The sequence below is a fragment of the Pseudophryne corroboree genome, chromosome 3 (genome assembly GCF_028390025.1).
Source record: "Pseudophryne corroboree isolate aPseCor3 chromosome 3, aPseCor3.hap2, whole genome shotgun sequence".
In the NCBI taxonomy this organism is placed as follows: Eukaryota; Metazoa; Chordata; class Amphibia; order Anura; family Myobatrachidae; genus Pseudophryne; species Pseudophryne corroboree.
Genome location: NC_086446.1, coordinates 223863791 through 223882784, shown reverse-complemented (window position 1 = coordinate 223882784; position 18994 = coordinate 223863791). Strand labels below are relative to the sequence as shown.

Here is an 18994-nt window from a genome sequence, read left to right as displayed (position 1 = left end):
CCCCTTCCTCTGCCCCGGGGCAGATATGAGTGGCCTTTTGCCCGCTTGCCCTTATGGGGACGAAAGGACTGAGCCTGAAAAGACGGTGTCTTTTTCTGCTGAGAGGTGACCTGGGGTAAAAAGGTGGATTTCCCAGCCGTTGCCGTGGCCACCAGGTCCGATAGACCGACCCCAAATAACTCCTCCCCCTTATACGGCAATACTTCCATATGCCGTTTGGAATCCGCATCACCTGACCACTGTCGCGTCCATAACCCTCTTCTGGCAGAAATGGACAGCGCACTTACTCTTGATGCCAGAGTGCAAATATCCCTCTGTGCATCTCGCATATATAGAAATGCATCCTTTAAATGCTCTATAGTCAATAATATACTGTCCCTGTCCAGGGTATCAATATTTTCAGTCAGGGAATCCGACCAAGCCACCCCAGCACTGCACATCCAGGCTGAGGCGATTGCTGGTCTCAGTATAACACCAGTATGTGTGTATATACTTTTTAGGATATTTTCCAGCTTCCTATCAGCTGGCTCCTTGAGGGCGGCCGTATCCGGAGACGGTAACGCCACTTGTTTTGATAAGCGTGTGAGCGCCTTGTCTACCCTAGGGGGTGTTTCCCAACGCGCCCTAACCTCTGGCGGGAAAGGGTATAATGCCAATAATTTTTTAGAAATTAGCAGTTTTTTATCGGGGGAAACCCACGCTTCATCACACACCTCATTTAATTCATCTGATTCAGGAAAAACTACGGGTAGTTTTTTCACACCCCACATAATACCCTTTTTTGTGGTACTTGTAGTATCAGAAATGTTCAAAACCTCCTTCATTGCCGTGATCATATAACGTGTGGCCCTACTGGAAAACACGTTTGTTTCCTCACCGTCGACACTGGAGTCAGTGTCCGTGTCTGGGTCGACCATCTGAGGTAACGGGCGCTTTAGAGCCCCTGACGGTGTTTGAGACGCCTGGACAGGTATTAACTGTTTTTCCGGCTGTCTCATGTCGTCAACAGTCTTTTGTAAAGTGCTGACGCTATCACGTAATTCCTTTCATAAGACCATCCAGTCAGGTGTCGACTCCCTAGGGGGTGACATCACTATTACAGGCAATTGCTCCGCCTCCATACCATTTTCCTCCTCATACATGTCGACACAACGTACCGACACACAGCACACACACAGGGAATGCTCTGATAGAGGACAGGACCCCACTAGCCCTTTGGGGAGACAGAGGGAGAGTTTGCCAGCACACACCAGAGCGCTATACATATACAGGGATAACCTTATATAAGTGTTTTTCCCTTATATAGCTGCTGTATTTATTAATCTGCCAAATTAGTGCCCCCCCTCTCTTGTTTTACCCTGTTTCTGTAGTGCAGGACTGCAGGGGAGAGTCAGGGAGACGTCCTTCCAGCGGAGCTGTGAGGGAAAATGGCGCTTGTGTGCTGAGGAGATAGGCTCCGCCCCCTTCTCGGCGGCCTTTCTCCCGCTTTTTTAAGGAAAAACTGGCAGGGGTTAAATGCATCCATATAGCCCAGGAGCTATATGTGATGTATTTTTAGCCATCTAAGGTGTTTTTATTGCGTCTCAGGGCGCCCCCCCCCAGCGCCCTGCACCCTCAGTGACCGGAGTGTGAAGTGTGCTGAGAGCAATGGCGCACAGCTGCGGTGCTGTGCGCTACCTTATTGAAGACAGGACGTCTTCTGCCGCCGATTTCCCGGACCTCTTCTGTCTTCTGGCTCTGTAAGGGGGCCGGCGGCGCGGCTCTGGGACCCATCCATGGCTGGGCCTGTGATCGTCCCTCTGGAGCTAATGTCCAGTAGCCTAAGAAGCCCAATCCACTCTGCACGCAGGTGAGTTCGCTTCTTCTCCCCTTAGTCCCTCGGTGCAGTGAGCCTGTTGCCAGCAGGACTCACTGAAAATAAAAAACCTAATTTAAACTTTTACTCTAAGCAGCTCAGGAGAGCCACCTAGTATGCACCCTTCTCGTTCGGGCACAAAAATCTAACTGAGGCTTGGAGGAGGGTCATAGGGGGAGGAGCCAGTGCACACCAGGTAGTCCTAAAGCTTTTACTTTTGTGCCCAGTCTCCTGCGGAGCCGCTATTCCCCATGGTCCTTACGGAGTTCCAAGCATCCACTAGGACGTCAGAGAAATAATAATAATGACCTTACATGAGGTAACTAAGGAGGGTTGCCGGCAGCTGTCATGGAAGGTGGGTACAGAATCATCCAGTGTCCAGAATGCACAACTTCTCATAACAGGGAAAACTTTCTTTACTTTCAACAGATGCAAAAATTTTAAGCCAAGATGCCCACTGTTAGGGTGAAAAGGGTAATTGGGGAAATAGTTCATCCTAGAAACTAAGTAATCATCCATCAAACTTGAAAGATTTTCTAACCACTGTATGGTAGTGTCTCTTGATGCTGACAAGGCATTAAAATCAAGTAAAATGGACAACCTATGGAAGGTTCTTACTAAAATTGGTAAGGGTCTTAAGTTCAAATCATAGGTAAAATTGTTATATTCTAACCCTCTTGGGAGATTAATTGGTATGTTTCCCCCTTTAGACTGTGTACAGCAGCCTTGGTTCTCAAGGCACACTTACAGTGCAGGTTTTAGTGAAATCCAGTCTTGAGCACAGATGGTTAAATCAAAATAAATGAAGTACTAATTAAGTCACCTGTGCTCAAGCATGGATATCGCTAAAACCTGGACTTTAGTGTGCCTTGAGGAAAGAGGTTGGGAATGGCTGGGGTAGAGGTAGAACTCAGGGCTGCCCCCTCACTGGGCCTGTTCGTTCTTGCAAATGAGCCATTGGCATGTGTCATACAGTGCCACCCAGACATCCATATGCTGTAGGTACAGCAGCAGAGTAGATAATGAGACCATGTCCCTGCCTGATAAATCTAAGAGCCAAATCACTATATATTGGCGGTGGATGAATTTGGTGATTATTCTGAAATGCAAATTAACTGAACTAAGTCTTACAACCTGCGGTTGAAATGTTAATTTCCCACTAATTAACCACATGTGAATCCCAATCTGGGTATTTTGGTTGTACTATGTGTATTTTTGGAATGTTCGTTAAAAACACAATCGCTCAGTATTTCCTTAAAGCCTTTCTTTTAGCTAGGTTCTGGTAGGGGGCCTACATATCACGAATGGTGCAATTTGATCAATGATATGGTTTATGTATACTCAATGTCGAAATATGACTAAAGCTGTGGCTTCTGGAATAAATCTCCTTATGGTTTTAAAGAGAGAGACGCATCTGGGTTGGGAAGGGTGTACAGTATGAGACACTTTGTGGGAGATTCAAATGTTTGAAAAGTCGGTTGGGTGTCTGTTTTTTCCTATCTAATAGATAGGAAAAAACAGACTCCCAATTGACTTTTCAAACATTTGAATCTCCCCCTTTGTGACATGTTTGCTTATTTTTTAATTTAGTGTGGTCAATCTGTTGTCAATATTCTCTATGGCACTGCTATTACAGTTTGGTGATGTTTTTTTGTTCTGACAATATAGAGGGTATCCAATTACCTGCAGTAAAACATTGTGAGCAAAAAAATTATTTTTTCCGCAATGGTTCACCAATATTCTTTTTTACAGGTAATCCAACTAGATTGCCCGTAAAAGAAATGCATTTTCACACGACAAACAGGTTTAGTGAAACCTGTGGGTTTTCGCAGGCTTTCGGGGATTTGGGAAACAAAATACCCGATGAGCCTCGGCTCGCACCAGCTTATCGAGGCTAATTGGATAGCCCCCACTAAAGCAATTATCCGTGGTCATTGGATACAGTCTCAAATATCCTTCTGTTATTTGCTGTTGTCCGATTATGGGGTATATGCAATTGCGGTCGAATTCCCGAAATTGTCGAATTTCGGGAATTTTTCGCCCAAAAAAAAAAAAATCGGCAATGCAATTCAGTGCTTTCCGTCCAAAAAACGGACTTTCAAAATTCGACTTTTTGAAAATCGACTTTTGTCAAATTCGACTTTTCTGCAATGATACAAGTGCTGCAATTCGACCAAAGTGTATTCAATTGAAGTTTGGAAATTCGACAACAGTGCTTTTAGACAGTAAATTCGACATTTTCAATCCGCCACACTTTGGTGGGTGAAACTAGTAAAAAAAATTTAAAACATGTTTTTTTGTGTGTTTTTTTTATTGATAATAGCATATCTATTTATATTAGAAGGGATTAGGTACTTGGTTTGTCTTTTTTGGAGGCACAAGTATTATTTATATATTTTTTAAAATAATATATATATATATATTTTTTTAGATGGAATGGTAAAATTCAGAAAAAAAATGGCGTGGGGTCCCCCCTCCAAAGCATAACCAGCCTCGCGCTCTTCGAGCTGGTCCTGGTTCTAAAAATGCGGGGGGGGAAATTGACAGGGGATCCCCCGTATTTTTAAAACCAGCACCGGGCTCTGCGCCTGGTGCAAAAAATACGGGGGACAAAAAGAGTAGGGGTCCCCCGTATTTTATACACCAGCATCGGGCTCCACTAGCTGGACAGATAATGCCACAGCCGGGGGTCACTTTTATACAGTGCCTTGCGACCGTGGCATTAAATATCCAACTAGTCACCCCTGGCCGGGGTACCCTGGGGGAGTGGGGACCCCTTCAATCAAGGCCCCCCCCCCCCCCCAGCCACCCAAGGGCCAGGGGTGAAGCCCGAGGCTGTCCCCCCCATCCAAGGGCTGCAGATGGGGGGCTGATAGCCTTGAGTAAAATGACAGAATATTGTTTTTTCCAATAGTACTACAAGTCCCAGCAAGCCTCCCCCGCAAGCTGGTACTTGGAGAACCACAAGTACCAGCATGCGGGAGAAAAACGGGCCCGCTGGTACCTGTAGTACTACTGGAAAAAAAATACCCAAATAAAAACAGGAGACACACACCGTGACAAGTACAACTTTATTACACACTGCCGACACACACATACTTACCTATGTTGACACGAAGCAGTCGGTCCTCTTCTCCAAGTAGTCTCCACGGGTACCTGAAAATAAAAGATAATTATACTCACCTCAATCCAGTGTCCAGATATAAATCCTCGTACTTGGCAAAACAAATAAACGAACACCCGTACCATGCCGGACTGAAAGGGGTCCCATGTTGACACATGAGACCCCTTTCCACGAATGCAGACACCCCCGTGACAGCTGTCACAGAAGTGTCTCTTCAGCCAATCAGCACTCCCCCAGGGTACCCCGGCCAGGGGTGACTAGTTGGATATTTAATGCCACGGCCGCAAGGCACTGTATAAAAGTGACCCCCGGCTGTGGCATTATCTGTCCAGCTAGTGGAGCCCGATGCTGGTGTAAAAAATACGGGGGACCCCTACTCTTTTTGTCCCCCGTATTTTTTGCACCAGCAACAGGCGCAGAGCCCGGTGCTGGTTTTAAAAATACGGGGGATCCCCTGTCAATTTCCCCCCCGCATTTTTAGAACCAGGACCAGCTCGAAGAGCCCGAGGCTGGTTATGCTTTGGAGGGGGGACCCCACGCCATTTTTTTCCGGCTTTTTCCCGTTTTTCCCCGTTTTTTTTAAATCGCGGCAAAATCCGGCAAATCGGCCGTTTTTCGCCCGCGGGACTGTCAAATCCGTTTTTCATTGAATATGGTGAATTCCGGAAACCACCTGCCGGAATTCACCTGTCGAATTGTGTCAAATTAAATAAACGGCGATAATTTGCCGCGATTCGCCGCTAATTGCATATACCCCTATGTATCACTTGTTCATGTCATTATTACAGCTGCCAGAATTAAAATTTTCTTGGCTGTTTTGGGTCTGTATTTTGCTCTGTGAGTATTTAAATGAAGCAATTTGAGAAAAAAAATTGACATAGACAGCTGAATGGCCAAAAGAGTCTCCATATTTTATGAAATGGACAAAATAAACATTCATGCTCACCATCCAAACAATCGGCAAATAAATATTTACCCTAAGAGGAACAAGACTGCTAAATATAAAGATCGTCTTTCGAATAATTGGAGAACATGTCAAGCTTCAAAGTAAAAACAGTACTTAAGACATTCCGGTGAATTTAATTACCTTACGTCACCCAATATGACAAAACAACCTGAAAATTCCATAAGGAAAATGTATTACCTTTACACAAAAGTTAATCAAAGCAGTGAAGTCCCATCTCTTGGCATATGACACGTTATATGCCAGAATTGCGTCCTGGAAATGACAAAACAGAATACTTACATCTGACAATGACAATAAAGCATAATCTGTAGAACAATATTAGCATCTGCAGGACACTGAAATTGAAGATGATGCAAAATGCAAGTGTACTTTGCAAAATGTAAAGCAACAGTGGGGCAGATGTATTAAGCCTGTAGAAGTGATAAATCAGTGACAAGTGGAAGATGATAACGCACACGACAATCATTACAGGTTTAAAAAAATAAGATTTTACTCACCGGTAAATCTATTTCTTGTAGTCCGTAGTGGATGCTGGGAACTCCGAAAGGACCATGGGGAATAGCGGCTCCGCAGGAGACTGGGCACAACTAAAGAAAGCTTTTAGGTCACCTGGTGTGCACTGGCTCCTCCCACTATGACCCTCCTCCAAGCCTCAGTTAGGACACTGTGCCCGGACGAGCTGACATAATAAAGGAAGGATTTTGAATCCCGGGTAAGACTCCTACCAGCCACACCAATCACACCGTATAACTCGTGATACTATACCCAGTTTAACAGTATGAAAACAACTGAGCCTCTCAACAGATGGCTCAACAATAACGATTTAGTTAACAATAACTATGTACAAGTATTGCAGACAATCCGCACTTGGGATGGGCGCCCAGCATCCACTACGGACTACGAGAAATAGATTTACCGGTGAGTAAAATCTTATTTTCTCTGACGTCCTAGTGGATGCTGGGAACTCCGAAAGGACCATGGGGATTATACCAAAGCTCCCAAACAGGCGGGAGAGTGCGGATGACTCTGCAGCACCGAATGAGAGAACTCAAGGTCCTCCTCAGCCAGGGTATCAAATTTGTAGAATTTTGCAAACGTGTTTGCCCCTGACCAAGTAGCAGCTCGGCAAAGTTGCAAAGCCAAGACCCCTCGGGCAGCCGCCCAATATGAGCCCACCTTCCTTGTGGAATGGGCTTTTAATGATTTAGGATGCGGCAGTCCAGCCGCAGAATGCGCCAGCTGAATTGTGCTACAAATCCAGCGAGCAATAGTCTGCTTAGAAGCAGGAGCACCCAGTTTGTTGGGTGCATACAGGATAAATAGCGAGTCAGTTTTCCTGACTCTAGCCGTCCTGGAAACATAAATTTTCAAGGCCCTGACTACGTCCAGTAACTTGGAATCCTCCAAGTCCCTAGTAGCCGCAGGCACCACAATAGGTTGGTTCAAGTGAAAAGCTGATACCACCTTAGGGAGAAACTGGGGACGAGTCCTCAATTCCGCCCTATCCATATGGAAAATCAGATAAGGGCTTTTACATGACAAAGCTGCCAATTCTGACACACGCCTGGCTGAAGCCAAGGCCAATAACATGACCACTTTCCACGTGAGATATATTAGATCCACGGTTTTAAGTGGCTCAAACCAATGTGATTTTAAGAAACTCAACACCACGTTGAGATCCCAAGGTGCCACTGGAGGCACAAACTGGGGCTGAATATGCAGCACTCTTTTCACAAACGTCTGAACTTCAGGTAGTGAAGCTAGTTCTTTCTGGAAGAAAATCGACAGAGCCGAGATCTGTACCTTAATGGAGCCTAATTTCAGGCCCATAGTCACTCCTGCTTGTAGGAAATGCAGAAATCGACCTAGTTGAAATTCCTCTGTTGGGGCCTTTTTGGCCTTACACCAAGCAACATATTTCCGCCATATGCGGTGATAATGCTTTGCAGTTACATCTTTCCTGGCTTTAATCAGCGTAGGAATGACTTCCTCCGGAATGCCCTTTTCCTTCAGGATCCGGCGTTCAACCGCCATGCTGTCAAACGCAGCCGCGGTAAGTCTTGGAAGAGACAGGGCCCCTGCTGCAGCAGGTCCTGTCTGAGCGGCAGAGGCCATGGGTCCTCTGAGATCATCTCTTGAAATTCCGGGTACCACGCTCGTCTTGGCCAATCCGGAACCACGAGTATTGTTCTTACTCCTCGTTTTCTTATTATTCTCAGTACCCTTGGTATGAGAGGCAGAGGAGGGAACACAAACTGACTGGTACACCCACGGTGTCACTAGAGCGTCCACAGCTATCGCCTGAGGGTCCCTTGACCTGGCGCAATATCTCTCTAGTTTTGTAGGGAAGTCTCCTGACTCGACCATAGTCCTTGGAAGTTTCTTCCCTGTGTGACTGCCCCCCAGCCTCGAAGGCTGGCATCCGTGGTCACCAGGACCCAGTCCTGTATGCCGAATCTGTGGCCCTCTAGAAGATGAGCACTCTGCAGCCACCACAGCAGAGACACCCTGGTTCTTGGAGACAGGGTTATTAGCCGATGCATCTGAAGATGCGATCCGGACCATTGGTCCAACAGGTCCCACTGAAAGATTCATGGCATGGAACCTGCCGAAATGAATTGCTTCGTAAGAAGCCACCATCTTTCCCAGGACCCGCGTGCAGTGATGCACCGATACCTGTTTTGGTTTCAGGAGGTCTCTGACTAGAGATGACAGCTCCTTGGCTTTCTCCTCCGGGAGAAACACTTTTTTCTGGACTGTATACAGAATCATACCCAGGAACAGTAGACGTGTCGTCGGAACCAGCTGTGATTTTGGAACATTCAGAATCCAACCGTGCTGGTGTAGCACCTCCTGAGATAGTGCTACTCCCACCAACAACTGCTCCTTGGACCTCGTCTTTATTAGGAGATCGTCCAAGTACGGGATAATTAAAACTCCCTTTCTTCGAAGGAGTATCATCATTTCCGCCATTACCTTGGTAAACACCCTCGGTGCCGTGGAGAGTCCAAACGGCAGCGTCTGGAATTGGTAATGGCAATCCTGTACCACAAATCTGAGGTACTCCTGGTGAGGATAGTAAATGGGGACATGCAGGTAAGCATCCTTGATGTCCAGGGATACCATGTAATCCCCCTCGTCCAGGCTTGCAATAACCGCCCTGAGCGATTCCATCTTGAACTTGAATTTTTTTATGTATGTGTTCAAGGATTTCAAATTTAAAATGGGTCTCACCGAACCGTCCGGTTTCGGTACCACAAACAGTGTGGAATAGTAACCCCGTCCTTGTTGAAGTAGGGGCACCTTGATTATCACCTGCTGGGAATACAGCTTGTGAATTGCCGCTAGCACAGCCTCCCTGTCTGAAGGAGTAATCGGCAAGGCAGATTTTAGGAACCGGTGGGGTGGAGACGCCTCGAATTCTAGTTTGTACCCTTGAGATACTATTTGCAGGATCCAGGGATCCACCTGTGAGCGAGCCCACTGATCGCTGAAATTTTTGAGGCGGCCCCCCACCGTACCTGGCTCCGCCTGTGGAGCCCCACCGTCATGCGGCGGACTCGGAAGAAGCGGGGGAGGACTTTTGCTCCTGGGAACCTGCTGTTTGTTGCAGCCTTTTTCCCCTACCTCTGCCTCTGGACAGAAAGGACCCGCCTTTTCCACGCCTGTTTTTCTGAGTCCGAAAGGACTGTACCTGATAAAACGGCGCCTTTTTAGGCTGTGAGGGAACATGGGGTAAAAATGCTGACTTCCCAGCAGTTGCTGTGGAAACTAGGTCCGAGAGACCATCCCCAAATAACTTCTCACCCTTATAAGGCAAAACTTCCATGTGCCTTTTTGAATCTGCATCCCCTGTCCACTGGCGAGTCCATAAGCCTCTCCTAGCAGAAATGGACAATGCACTTATTTTAGATGCCAGCCGGCAGATCTCCCTCTGTGCATCTCTCATGTATAAGACTGAGTCTTTTATATGCTCTATGGTTAGCAGAATAGTGTCCCTGTCTAGGGTGTCAATATTTTCTGACAGGGAATCTGACCACGCAGCGGCAGCACTGCACATCCATGCTGACGCAATAGCTGGTCTAAGTATAATGCCTGAGTGTGTATATACAGACTTCAGGATCGCCTCCTGCTTTCTATCAGCAGGTTCCTTGAGGGCGGCCGTATCCGGAGACGGTAGTGCCACCTTTTTAGACAAACGTGTGAGCGCTTTATCCACCCTAGGGGGTGTCTCCCAACGTGACCTATCCTCTGGCGGGAAAGGGAACACCATTAGTAACTTCTTAGAGATTACCAATCTTTTATCAGGGAAAGCCCACGCTTCTTCACACACTTCATTTAATTCTTCTGATGGGGGAAAAACTACGGGTAGTTTTTTCTCCCCAAACATAATACCCTTTTTATTGGTACCTGGGTTTATATCAGAAATTTGTAACACCTCTTTCATTGCTTCAATCACGCAACGAATGGCCTTAGTGGACATTAGACTAGACTCATCGTCGTCGACACTGGTGTCAGTATCCGTGTCGACATCCGCGTCTGCCATCTGAGGTAGCGGGCGTTTTAGAGCCCCCGATGGCCTTTGAGACGCCTGGACAGGCACAAGCTGAGAAGCCGGCTGTCCCGCATTTGGCATGTCGTCAAATTTTTTGTGTAAGGAGTCGACACGTGCACGCAATTCCTTCCATAAGTCCATCCACTCAGGTGTCTGCCCCGCAGGGGGTGACATCCCTTCTATAGGCATCTGCTCCGCCTCCCCATCATTATCCTCATCAAACATGTCGACACAGCCGTACCGACACACCGCACACACACAGGGAATGCTCTAACAGAGGACAGGACCCACAAAAGCCCTTTGGGGAGACAGAGTGAGAGTATGCCAGCACACACTAGAGCGCTATATAATGCAGGGACTAACTGAATTATGTCCCCTATAGCTGCTGTTATATATACTGCGCCTAAATTTAGTGCCCCCCCTCTCTTTTTTACCCTTTTCTGTAGTGTAGACTGCAGGGGAGAGCCAGGGAGCTTCCTTCCAGCGGAGCTGTGAGGGAGAAATGGCGCCAGTGTGCTGAAGGAGATAGCTCCGCCCCTTTTTCGCTGACTTTTCTCCCGCTTTTTTATGGATTCTGGCAGGGGTAATTATCACATATATAGCCTCTGGGGCTATATATTGTGGTATTTTTGCCAGCCAAGGTGTTTTTATTGCTGCTCAGGGCGCCCCCCCTAGCGCCCTGCACCCTCAGTGACCGGAGTGTGAAGTGTGTATGAGGAGCAATGGCGCACAGCTGCAGTGCTGTGCGCTACCTTGGTGAAGACTGATGTCTTCTGCCGCCGATTTTCCGGACCTCTTCTTGCTTCTGGCTCTGTAAGGGGGACGGCGGCGCGGCTCCGGGACCGAACACCAAGGCCAGTTCCATGCGGTCGATCCCTCTGGAGCTAATGGTGTCCAGTAGCCTAAGAAGCCCAAGCTAGCTGCAAGCAGGTAGGTTCGCTTCTTCTCCCCTTAGTCCCTCGCTGCAGTGAGCCTGTTGCCAGCAGGTCTCACTGTAAAATAAAAAACCTAATTATATACTTTCTTTTTAGAAGCTCAGGAGAGCCCCTAGTGTGCATCCAACCTCGGCCGGGCACAAAATCTAACTGAGGCTTGGAGGAGGGTCATAGTGGGAGGAGCCAGTGCACACCAGGTGACCTAAAAGCTTTCTTTAGTTGTGCCCAGTCTCCTGCGGAGCCGCTATTCCCCATGGTCCTTTCGGAGTAACCAGCATCCACTAGGACGTCAGAGAAAAGGCAGTTAGGCTGGTGCGTTATCACCTTTCACTGCTTTATTACTGTTGTATCACTTCTGGCTTAATACTGTACATCAGCCCCAGTGCGTCTTTACATAAAACCCCATACAAGTCTTTATAGAGGCTACTTAAAAATTGCAATGTCCACTTTATGTGTTTATGAGAGTGAAAAAAAGAGAAAAATTTTTTTTGACCAAATAAAGTTAATAGCCTACTACTTTATTTATAGCATCTGAATTGTTATTTTGTTTTTTTACAGTTCACATGTATCCCACAGAACTTTGCAGATATTCGGGCAGATGTATTAAGCCTTGCAAAGGTCTGTCGCAGGAGCCCCTTTTTCCCAAGAATTTGACACGGTGTTGAATGGCCTCTTAGCTTCTCTGGGGCCCTCAACCCTTGTGCCAATATGATTTCTTATCTGATCTATCATAAAATGGCTAATTTGCCAACGGCTTGACATTACCAAAGTCCTATCAGAATCGCAAATAGCTGTTCTGTAGTCAAATACCCTATGTTCTGGATAAATAACCTTCTCAAATCTAAGTGACGCAGTTTTAGCTCTTAATTTATCCACTGACTGTGGATAAAAGGAGTTTAGGTAACCTCATGTTTGATGTGAAAGAGAACATGAGTTGGCTCTTAGAACTACATAGATATTTAAATAGGGCCCCTTGCCCCACAGTGCTTGTAGTTCCAACCCTTCTGGCAGAAGTAACCCACTTTCCCTTCAATGTTATCTATCTCAGAGAAATTTTCAGAATTAGTTCACATTGGGCAGCCATCAAAGCATTAAGCCTTTGAGTAAGGTCCCACGGAGCTGCATAGGACCTAACAAGGAGAAAGGGGCAGATGTATTAACCTGGAGAAGGCATAAGGAAGTGATAAACCAGTGATATGTGCAAGGTGATAAACGAACCAGCCAATCAGCTCCAGTAGGTAAATTAACAGTTAGTAACTGATTGGCTGGGGCATTTATCACCTTGCACATATCACTGGTTTATCACTTCCTTATGCCTTCTCCTGGTTAATACATCTGCCCCAAAATCCTTTTCGCTGCTTGGAAAAAGCAAATGATTAATTTTTCTGGCACTAATTTGGTATTCAGTAGGACGCTTAGTGCTGATATTAGTACCTGGGGTTTAGATATAAGCCCTTTACTGAATGCTTCCTGCTGAAAGTCATGGAGATTTGGACTCTCTAATATAGCCAGCAAAGTGTGTTGATGCAGAGTCTGATACTCCTTTATCTCTTAGCAATTCCTGCTAACTTCCATGACAAAAAACAGTTGCTCCATATTTGCGTGAAAGACTGGATCCCTGAGCATCTCTCAGACCACTGAGAACAATGACGCCATGACTTCACCTCTACTTTCTTTTATTTGATCTTTCTTAGAATGTGAGAAATGAGAGAGAAAATGGAGGGAAGACATTATCTCCTTGAAAGATCCATAGAACTATGCAAATATTGTCTGTAGGCTGTGCTGAGAGAAGACTCCATATAAAGTACGGATGGTGTAATGGTTAGCATTACTGCCTCACAGCACTGAGGTCATGGGTTTGATACCCACCATGGCTCTACCTGTGCGGAGTTTGCATATTCTCCCCGTACTTGCGTGGGTTTCCTCTGGGCACTCCGGTTTCCTCCAACAATTCAAAAATATACTGGTAGGTCAATTGGATCCCAACAAAAATTAACCCTAGTATGAATGTGTGCACATGTACATGTGGTAGGGAATATAGATTGTAAGCTCCACTAGGGCAGGGACTGATGTGAATAGCCAAATATTCTCTGTAAAGCGCTGTGGAATGTGTGTGCGCTATATAAATAACTGGTAACAGATAAATAAATGTACAGGGTGTCCCATAATGACCAAACATATTTTATTTTGAACTTACAAGAGCGTGGGCACTCGCCCATCTTTAAAATAATAGGATTATGATAACCTACCGGTAAATCCTTTTCTCCTAGTCCGTAGAGGATGCTGGGGACGACATCAAGACCATGGGGTATACACGGGATCCGCAGGAGACATGGGCACTCTAAAGACTTTTCATTGGGTGTGAACTGGCTCCTCCCTCTATGCCCCTCATCCAGACCTCAGTTGTAGGAACTGTGCCCAGGGAGACTGACATTTCGAGGAAAGGAATTACTTAACTAGTGGTGAGATATCTACCAACTCACACCCTCAACCATGCCGCACACATGGCATTCAACATAACACACACCACACACACCAATTGCAGCAACATGCTGAACTAAAATAACACAACTTGTGTAAGTGTAATAACTAAACTGCAGGTAAAATACGCACTAGGACGGGCACCCAGCATCCTCTACGGATTAGGAAAAAAGGATTTACCGGTAGGTTATCAAAATCCTATTTTCTCATACGTCCTAGAGGATGCTGGGGACGACATCAAGACCATGGGGTCTATACCAAAGCTCCAGTACGGGCGGGAGAGTGCGGATGACCCTGCAGCACCGAATGACCAAACTTGAGGTCCTCATCAGCAAAGGTGTCAAACTTGTAGAACTTAGCAAATGTGTTTGACCCTGACCAAGTAGCTGCTCGGCAAAGTTGTAATGCCGGGACCCACTGGGCAGCCGCCCAGGATGAGCCTACCTTCCTAGTGGAGTGGGCCTTCACCGATTTCGGTAACGGCAATCCAGCCGTAGTATGAGCTTGCTGAATCGTATTTCTAATCCAACGTGCAATAGTCTGCTTGGAACCAGGACAGCCAATCTTGTTCTGAGCATACAGGACAAACAGAGCCTCTGTTTTCCGTATACGAGCAGTCTAGCGACAGATTTTCAAAGCTCTAACCACATCTAGAGATTTTGAATCAGTGAATGTGTCAGTAACTACAGGCACTACAATAGGTTGGTTTATGAGGAAAGATGAAACCACCTTCGGAAGAAAATGTTGACGAGTCCTCAACTCTGCCCTATCTTCATGGAAGATCAGGTAAGGGCTCTTGTGAGACAAGGCCCCCAATTCAGACACCCGCCTTGCAGATGGCAAAGCCAAAAGCATCACCACTTTCCAAGTGAGAAACTTCAACTCTATCTTTTGTAGAGGCTCAAACCAATCTGATTGAAGGAACTGCAATACCACATTAAGGTCCCATGGTACCACTGGAGGCACGGATGGAGGCTGGATGTGCAGAACCCCTTTCACAAAGGTCTGAACCTCTGGAAGAGAGAGGCCAATTGTTTCTGGAAGAACACTGACAAGGCCGAAATCTGGACCTTGATTGATTCCAATCGGAGGCCCGCCTCCACACCATCCTGCAAAAAATGGAGAAAACGTCCTAAATGAAACTCTTCCGTAGGAGCTTTCTTGGATTCACACCAAGATACATATTTACTCCAAATACGGTGGTAATGTTTCAACGTTACTCCCTTTCTGGCCTGAATAAGGGTGGTTTCAACAAAAAAGGGAAACAGGGGAAGGGAAGAAACCTCTGCACCAGTCAAAAGGTCACTATATGTTCTTTATTAAATGAAAAAAACCCCATTAATACATGCATTATGGTATTAATTCACTATTATACGTTGGGGGTGCCGCCATAGACAATAAGATTGAAGACACAAACAGAAGAAAAGATTGTCTCTTTGTTGGCGCACTAATGGAGAAAGAATGATTTGATCTAAAAAGTAACTTTTATTAGTGATTAATTAAAATAGATGTGAAATATATTTGGAAAAATGTTTAAATAATAAAGATATTATATCAATTCAAAATTTTTTCTATGTCACTTATTACATTTGTATTTATTAATTCTAAAATTCCGGACCATTCGTAACTTGTACTCATTAATTGGTATGATTTTAAGTGATATGTCACTTTACAGGGGACCGAAAAGGAAATTCGTGTGGAATGGGTTCACGATATTCTTTCTTAAGCTTGTATAAATTATACTGAAATCTCCTTTCCACAGTGTTAATTTATTACAGGAATGTCCCGTAATGTATTGCACTTTTTAGTTATAATTTCCTTCTATAATGCCCCCCCGTTCTGTACTCAATTATACAGTGGGTTACTTGCCTGTTCTTATTACTGAAACAGGATGTAGAAACAAGACACTCGCATGATTGAAATCATACAATGTTGTGATCCCCTTTTGAGTTGACACAATACTGTCACATGTATTACTTGCCTATAATCAGGGGTTCATGTGTTAAGGGAATTTATGAGTATAATGGGATAAATCAATACATAATATATTTATGTTCAAATATTATACATCTTTCTTTTACAATTTTATCCCATTATAATATATCAAGTGTATAGTGCAGTAATTAATAATTTGATGTATTTCTCATCTATATCTCAAAGGGTATCAAGATATGTACGGGCAAGGGGTCACTGAGACCTATGCAATAAGTATCTTTTTGTTGCAAATAAAGATACACCTAATGTGTCTTTGCAATGATGGTTTGATGTTTAATTAATCTTTCATATGTCTCTCACTGGATAAGAGAACAGCAACACTGAAACATGTATATTGTTTTGATTCCACACCCGTATAACAAACCACACGCAGTTTTAGTTAGCGTGTCACTGCGGTGGCTGTTTTTGTGAGAGGGTGAATGATTAATTACCACAGCAGCCGTTCCTAGACCTATACACTCAGCCGCACGCAATTTTAATTATCATAAGCGTGTCCCTGCAGTGGCTGTTTTTATACTGAGAGATTATATGGTTGATTACCATAAGAACAGGTGTTGTTCTTCTTAGGTAACCAATCAGATCCTTTAGATTCAGGATCGGTCTGACCGAGCCGTCCGGCTTCGGAACCACAAAGAGGCTTGAATAATAACCCCTCCCTTGTTGTGACAACGGTACCTGGACTATGACCTGGTCTTGATATAATTTTTGGATTGCTGCTGTTACTGCTTCTCTTTCTGACGGAGAAACTGGCAAGGTCGATTTGAAAAATCGGCATGGGGGAACATCTTGAAACTCCAGCTTGTACCCCTGGGATACTATTTGCAAGACCCAGGGATCCAGGCCAGACAGAATCCAATCCTGGCTGAAGAGTCTGAGACGTGCCCCCACCCGAGCGGTCTCCCGCAAGGAAGCTCCAGCGTCATGCTGGGGATTGGCATTAGTAGGGGTAGACTTCTGCTCTTGGGAACCTGGAGCCGCTGTGGGCTTCTTTTCCCTTCCCCTACCTGCAAAGAAGGGGGAACGTCTCGTCTTTTTGTATTTATTGGGCCGAAAGGACTGCATTTGCGGGTGATAGGTCTTTTTTGCCGATGCAGGCGCAGAGGGCAAAAATGTCGACTTACCGGCGGTAGCCGCCGAGACTAACGCATCCAGGCCATCGCCAAATACGGCCTCACCTTTATATGGGAGAGCCTCCACGTTTCTTTTGGAATCTGCATCCACGTTCCTCTGGCGAATCCACAACGCCCGCCTAGCCGATACTGCCATGGTAGCGGCCTGTGAACTCAAGAGTCCAATATCCTTCATTGCTTCCAGCATGTAGGCGGCAGCGTCCTTGATATTCCCTAACTTAAGGAGAATCTCATCTTTATCAATCGTGTCAATTTCTGATGACACGCTTTCTGAACATTTTTCAATAGCGCGACTCACCCATGCGCAGGCAATAGTGGGCCTAATATCAGTGTACCATTGGTAACATAAATGGATTTCAATGTCGTTTCCATTTTGCAGTCTGCTGGCTCTTTAAGAGAAGCCGTGCCAGGAGCAGGGAGAATTACCTTCTTTGTCAACCTGGAAAGTGCACTGTCTAACACAGGGGGTGACTCCCACTTTTTCCTGTCCTCAGCCGGGAAAGGGTAAGCTATGTGAATCCTTTTGGGAATACGAAATCTTTTATCAGGATTCACCCACATCCCTTCAAACAGAGCATTTAGTTCGTGTGAAGGAGGGAACGTGACTTTGGACTTCTTTTCCTTACATAAATATGCCTTCTCCTGAGGTACAGGAGTGGTTTCTGTAACCTCCAACACGTCCCTTATAGCCACAATCATATATTGTATATTTTTTGCCAATTTATGATCTATCATACTGGATTCACTATCGTCGACACAAGAGTCAGAATCCGTGTCGGTATCAGTGTTTACAACATTTGTAAATGGTCTCTTATGTGACCCAGAGGGGCCGCCCGCATAAGGAATAACAGCATCCTGAAAAATCACATCTTCCACAGATTTTTTTCCAGCATGCAGCCTTAGATTAAGACTTATCTAATCTATGGTTAATCAGATGCATGCTGTTAAGTATCTCTTTCACCCATGCAGGCTCTTGGTGTGCCGGTAGCGCCACCACATTACAACTCTGTGTCCCTAAAATGGCTTCCTCCGGGGAGGAACTCCCTGCCTCAGACATGCCTCACACGTGTACAGCACAGCAACAGACACACTGGGACTTATTTTGGGGACAGACCCACAGTAAAATCTGACAGAGGGACACAAGATAGGAGCAGCCAGTCCACAATCCCAGCACCAGTATTTCCTGTGAACACAGTATGTCCACATCCTAACAGCGCTTTTTAAATAGTAATATACACTATCAAATGCACCACAATCGCTTTGTGCCCCCCTTAATAGCACCCTGTACTTGTCAGAAGTGGAGGAGAGGACCAGCGTGTTCTCTGCAGCCTGAGGAGAGAGAGAAAATGGCACTGAGTAGTGTGCTGGCTGCCTGAGGAAGAAGCTCCACAGTCAATTACTTGATAGATCATTCTTCTTATACTCACCTGTCTTCTGACTTCTGGCTCTGTGAGGGGGGTGACGGCGTGCTGTGGGAGTGAGCATCTAGACACGGCTAGCGTGCAGTTCCCTTCAGGAGCTAATGGTTTCCTGTCATCCAGAAGCAGAGCCATGAAACTCTGAGGAAGTTGGTTCTGCTTCTGCCCCCTCAGTCCCACGAAGCAGGGAGTCTGATGCCAGCAGATCTCCCTGAAAATAAAAAAACCTAACATAAGTCTTTTCAGAGAAACTCAGTAGAGCTCCTCCGAGTGCATCCAGTTGACCTGGGCACATTTCTAAAACTGAGATCTGGAGGAGGGGCATAGAGGAAGGAGCCAGTTCACACCCAATGAAAAGTCTTTAGAGTGCCCATGTCTCCTGCGGATCCCGTCTATACCCCATGGTCTTGATGTCGTCCCCAGCATTCTTTAGGACGTATGAGAAAATAAGATTTTACTCACCGGTAAATCTATTTCTCGTAGTCCGTAGTGGATGCTGGGAACTCCGTAAGGACCATGGGGAATAGCGGCTCC

The 18994-nt window shown here is 45.7% G+C and overlaps 1 protein-coding gene across 8 annotated transcripts in view; it reads right to left on the bottom strand.

Moving 5' to 3' along the window:
• The window catches only part of PARG (poly(ADP-ribose) glycohydrolase), a 330974-nt gene that overhangs the window by 192997 nt on the left and 118983 nt on the right, over positions 1–18994 (bottom strand). For all 8 annotated transcript variants that reach the window (XM_063958841.1, XM_063958842.1, XM_063958844.1 and 5 more), the window contains one exon: positions 6124–6198. In XM_063958841.1, coding sequence (XP_063814911.1) covers positions 6124–6198 — 75 coding nt within the window. The remainder of the gene's footprint in view (positions 1–6123; positions 6199–18994) is intronic.